This window comes from Mustela nigripes, chromosome 9 (assembly GCF_022355385.1).
Source record: "Mustela nigripes isolate SB6536 chromosome 9, MUSNIG.SB6536, whole genome shotgun sequence".
NCBI lineage: Eukaryota > Metazoa > Chordata > Mammalia > Carnivora > Mustelidae > Mustela > Mustela nigripes.
The window spans coordinates 65,495,751-65,501,335 of NC_081565.1; the positions used below are offsets into that span (position 1 = coordinate 65,495,751).

General features: G+C 42.4%; 1 protein-coding gene across 1 annotated transcript; it reads left to right on the plus strand.

Annotated features, from left to right (window-relative positions):
• The first annotated feature begins 659 nt into the window (after positions 1 to 659).
• Positions 660 to 2,873, plus strand: LOC132025152 (myb/SANT-like DNA-binding domain-containing protein 2). Its single transcript, XM_059412314.1, has one exon. The coding sequence runs from the start codon at positions 667 to 669 to the stop codon at positions 1,900 to 1,902; it is 1,236 nt and encodes a 411-aa protein (XP_059268297.1). The 5' UTR covers positions 660 to 666; the 3' UTR covers positions 1,903 to 2,873.
• The last annotated feature ends 2,712 nt before the right edge of the window (positions 2,874 to 5,585 follow it).

Sequence of the window (5,585 nt, forward strand, 5' to 3'; positions counted from 1 at the left end):
TCCTAACCAAAGAGGCTAAGAATCTATACTCGGAAAACTATAAAGTATTCATGAAAGAAATTGAGGAAGACACAAAGAAATGGAAAAAAGTTCCATGTTCCTGGATTGGAAAAACAAATATTGTGAAAATGTCGATGCTACCTAAAGCAGTCTACACATTTAATGCAATCCCTATCAAAATCCCACCCATTTTTTTTCAAAGAAATGAAACAAATAATCCTAAAATTTATATGGAACCAGAAAAGACCTCGAATAGTCAGAGGAATATTGAAAAAGAAAGCCAAAGTTGGTGGCATCACAATTCCAACTACTTCAAGCTCTCTTACAAAGCTGTGATCATCAAGACAGTATGGTACTGGCACAAAAACAGACACATAGATCAATGGAACAGAATAGAGAGCCCAGGAATAGACCCTCAACTCTATGGTCAACTCATCTTGGACAAAGCAGGAAAGAATGTCCAATGGACAAAAGACAGCCTCTTCAATAAATGGTGTTGGGAAAATTGGACAGCCACATGCAGAAAAATGAAATTCGACCACTTCCTTATACCACACACGAAAATAGACTCAAGATGGATGAAGGACCTCAATGTGAGAAAGGAATCCATCAAAATCCTGAGGAGAGGCGTCACTTCCGGGCGGTGCAGCGGAGGCCGCTTGGAAGATGGCTGCGCCCTGTGGCTCGGAGCTGCCCGCCAACTCGCCGCTAAAAATCCCGAAGATGGAGGTGCTCTCCCCGGCTTCTCCTGGTGGCCTGAGCGACGGAAATCCATCGCTGTCCGACCCTTCCACGCCTCGGGGTGCCTCCCCGCTCCGGCCGGGCAGTGCAGCGGGCTCGGGGGCAGCGGCGTCCGGGGGTCTCGGGCTGGGGCTGGGGGGCCGCAGCGCCGCCTCGTCCTCGGTCTCCTTTTCCCCTGGTGGCGGCGGTGGCGGGGCTGCGGCAGCCGCCGCCGCCGCCTGCCGGGGCATGTCGTGGACGCCGGCCGAGACGAACGGGCTCATCGCAGTATGGGGCAACGAGCGGCTGGTGGAGGCGCGGTACCAGCAGCTGGAAGGAGCCGGCACGGTGTTCGGCAGCAAGGCCCCTGGGCCAGCCATGTACGAGCGCGTGTCCCGGGCCCTGGCCGAGCTGGGCTACGAGCGGACCCCATCCCAGTGCCGGGAGCGCATCAAGGAGCTGGAGTCAGATGGCAGCACTATGGAGGAGTATTCACAGGAGGACTGGGGAAACCACAGTCAGGATCTCCATGGCTATCCAACAGATCAGGAATTGGATGAAATACCTGTCACAAAGAGAGCATTAAAAATAAAACAAGAGTCTTCTGAAGAGGCACAGAAGAGAGACATCATGCAAAATATCGTCCAGATTTTGGAATCAGTACAATTGAAATGGGAACTGTTTCAGAGCTGGACGGACTTTTCAAGGCTTCATCTTTCTAACAAACTGGCCATTTTTGGAATCGGTTATAACACCCGTTGGAAAGAGGATATTCGTTACCATTATGCTGAGATCAGCTCCCAGGTGCCCCTCGGCAAGCGACTGCGGGAATACTTCAACTCCGAGAAGCCCGAGGGACGGATCATTATGACCCGTGTGCAGAAAATGAACTGGAAAAATGTTTACTACAAGTTTTTAGAGATCACCATTAGTGAAGCTCGGTGCTTGGAGCTGCACATGGAAATTGACTGGATACCCATTGCCCATTCCAAACCAACTGGGGGGAACGTGGTTCAGTATTTATTACCGGGAGGCATCCCCAAAAGTCCAGGCCTTTATGCCATTGGCTATGAAGAATGTATGGAGAGGCCCCCATCTCCACACCTGGAGCGACATTCTCTGGACCCGGGAAAGGAGGGCCGGGTTGACTTGGAGACCCTCTCGGCGCAAGCCTCGTTATAGGTGGAAATTGAACCCACCCGAATAATCTATTGCTACCTCGGGATTGCTGAGGTTAGGACTCTCCAGCAATGCTTATTTTTACATTTCCAAGCAAATATCAAAACCTTCAGCAAAGATTGGGTTGGTATTAATGGGTTTTTGTCCCAGAACTGTATTGTGGATCCCGGAGTCTCCCCCAAATCTATCTATATCAAATTCGTAGAAGTAGAGAGGGATTTTCTTTCCGCCGGCTCTTTAGTTGAGTGCCTGGAAAAAGCCATTGGATATCCCTTAAAATTTAACAACTGAACGTCATCCTTCATAAGGATTTGGGCTCTTACCTCCCTCTTCTCTACTCACTCTGCATTCCCGAGACTGCCCCTTATCCAGATGCTGCCATCAGACTCTTCACGGAAACTCTTTCCACAGTCGGGCCAGTACAACTGCAACTGAATTATACCAGACTTTGGGCAGAAAAAACAGACCTCACCTGAAAATGCTCATTTTGAGCAAACAAGATACACAGCGAACTTGCATGGTGGGTCAGCTGTTCTTTTTTTAAAAACAAAAGACAATTTTTAAATGGACTTTAGAGCCCTAATATAAACAAATGTAGGTACATTCCATATTGGACAAAACTTATACTTTGAGTTTCATATGAAATTGAAAAATTGTATTTTTTCACAATGTTTCATTTTTACACATCTCTATGTCTCTATATAAGTATTATTTACAACCCTGAATAAATAAGCAATAGATAATGGCAAGTTAAATCGCGAGTCACAGTAAATAAGACTGTTTTTCAATATCACCCTTAGCTACTATTGTATATAATTTAGAGTTTCATTTTTTTCACCAGCCAAGTGTTTTGCTATTCCCAATCAGTGTTGCCTGCAAAGACCTTTGTTTCTGTGATGTATCAACTTTACGGTTGTGTTGCCATTTGAACTTTTTAAAAAAAAAATTATTAAAGTAATTCTTGGCCTCTTGGAAAAAAAAAAAAAAATCCTGAGGAGAACACAGGCAGCAACCTCTTCGACCTCAGCCGCAGCAACATCTTCCTAGGAACATTGCCAAAGGTAAGGGAAGCAAGGGCAAAAATGAACTATTGGGATTTCATCAAGATCAAAAGCTTTTGCACAGCAAAGGAAACAGTTAACAAAACCAAAAGACAACTGACAGAATGGGAGAGGATATTTGCAAACAACATATCAGATAAAGGGCTAGTTTCCAAAATCTATAAAGAACTTAGCAAACTCAACATCCAAAGAACAAATAATCCAATCAAGAAATGGGCAGATGACATGAACAGGCATTTCTGCAAAGAAGACATCCAGATGGCCAACAGACACATGAAAAAGTGCTCCACATCACTCGGCATCAGGGAAATACAAATCAAAACCACAATGAGATATCATTTCACACCAGTCAGAATGGCTAAAATTAACAAGTCAGGAAATGACAGATGCTGGTGAGGATGTGGAGAAAGGGGAACCCTCCTACACTGTTGGTGGGAATGCAAGCTGATGTTCTGGAAAACAGCATGGAGGTTCCTCAAAAAGAAAATAGAACTACCCTATGACCCAGCAATCACACTATTGGGTATTTACCCTAAAGATACAAACGTAGTGCTCTGAAGGGGCATGTGCACCTGAATGTTTATAGCAGCAATGTCTAAAATAACCAAACTATGGAAAGAATCTAGATATCCATCAACAGATGAATGGATAAAAAGATGTGGTATATATACACAAAGGAATACTATGCAGCCATTGAAAGAAATGAAATCTTGCCATTTGTGATGATGTGGATGGAACTTGAGGGTATCATGCTTAGTGAAATAAGTCAATTGGAGAAAGACAACTATCATATGATCTCCCTGATATGAGGAAGTGGAGATGCAACATGGGGGGTTTGGGGGGTAGGAAAAGAATAAATGAAACAAGATTGGATTGGGAGAAAGACAAACCATAAGTGACTCTTAATCTTACAAAACAGACTGAGGAGTGCTGGGGGGAGGGTGGTCGGGAGAGTGGGGTGGGGTTATGGACATTGAAAAGGGTATTTGCTATGGTCAGTGCTGTGAAGTGTGTAAACCTGGCGATTCACAGACCTGTACCCCTGGGGATAAATATACATTATATGTTTATTTAAAAAGATTAGAAAAAAAAACCTCAAAAAATAAATAAAAGGGCATATGTTGGCTAGGAAAAAAAAAAAAGATGCAGTGATGAGACTTGATGAGAATCACAGTGTTTTATATTTGAAAAGGTCATGGAGACCATGTAGAAAACTGTACAAGCTGCATTATTCTAACAAAGTAGTACAGATCCATCAAGGCCCAGGGACCTATCAAAAGTCCCCACACTGGAGACAAATTTGGGCTATCAGCCGATTGCACTGATACTCATTTCTGTACATTCTCCTCCTCACCAAATAATGATTTTCCAGAGTGCAAAGTCTTTACAGAGTCTTTTTTGTTTGTTTGTTTTTTGTTCTTTACGATATTAGATGCAGAACTTCTTATAAGCAATGATCCCAAGATGCCTTAATGATATTTTAAGTGAACTTAAGGCATTACAAAAAATTAGGAATTTTCTAGGATGCTCTAGAAAGGAGACCTTTAATAAAAATCTATTTGACTATGCCTAAAAATTTCTGTTACTATAGCTTTCTAAGATCACCTGAGCTCCTTAGGGTGAAATTCCTTGACTTCCGGCCTTGTAATCTTTATATACTTACTATCCCTTTCTTTTCTCCAATTTTTGCTGGCTGTTCTTTTAATTGTTATAAGTTTCATTTACATTTGTGAAACTTTGAGAGTGGTGGAGTGAAACACAATGTAATAAGGAAATTTCAGCACCTCAATTTTGTGGGATGGTTGTGTTAATGGCAAAACTATTTTATTTTGAAAACAATACTTTTGTACATGATCGATATTTTTTAATAAAAGCATTTGCAAATAAACTCACATTTCTTATTTCCATTGTGTGTGTTCCTTTCCCTTTTACAGAAATCTTTGTACAGAGTAATTTTTAGGAGTAAATACAGATAATTCCCCCTCCGTGCACACATTTCAGAATGAGAAAGGTACTAGAGCCATGAGCTGAATGCTCAACAGCAATTTTTGTGTTTATGATGTGGGATGGAAAGAAATAGAAATTAAACCTCTCTTCTTTCCACAAGCCACATGCAGACTAGCTCCAAGTGAAGGGTTTTCACACAGGCCAGTTTCTGTACTATGAATTTACCCACTTTCCAACCAGTCCTGAAAGATATTTTAGTCTCAGCATCTGGTCGAGGCGATCTCTCAAGCACAAGTGCACCACTGTGCCAGTCATGAGGCTGTTTTATTTGATGAGGACCACAGCTGTCTGGCAGATAGGCTCTGTTTGGATTTCCTAAACCTCCTAGAGGTGAAGGAAGGTTTGCTGACTGTGGTCAGGAAGGTCCCAATTATGAATGATTCCCTAACCAAGTGTTGAAACACTGTACTTTGTAATTAAAATGCAAAACACACAAACTGCCAAACCTAGAAAAATTTTTTTCAGGAATTTTCCTTGAAAGTTCGGTTTCTCACTTCCTTCAAACATTTTTTCTCTAAATCTATTTTATTTCCTTTGCTCTTCCATAAACAAAATCATCCCATCTGATTCCTTTGATTGATTCTGTTTCTCAAGAGATATGGATATGGGAGCACCTGG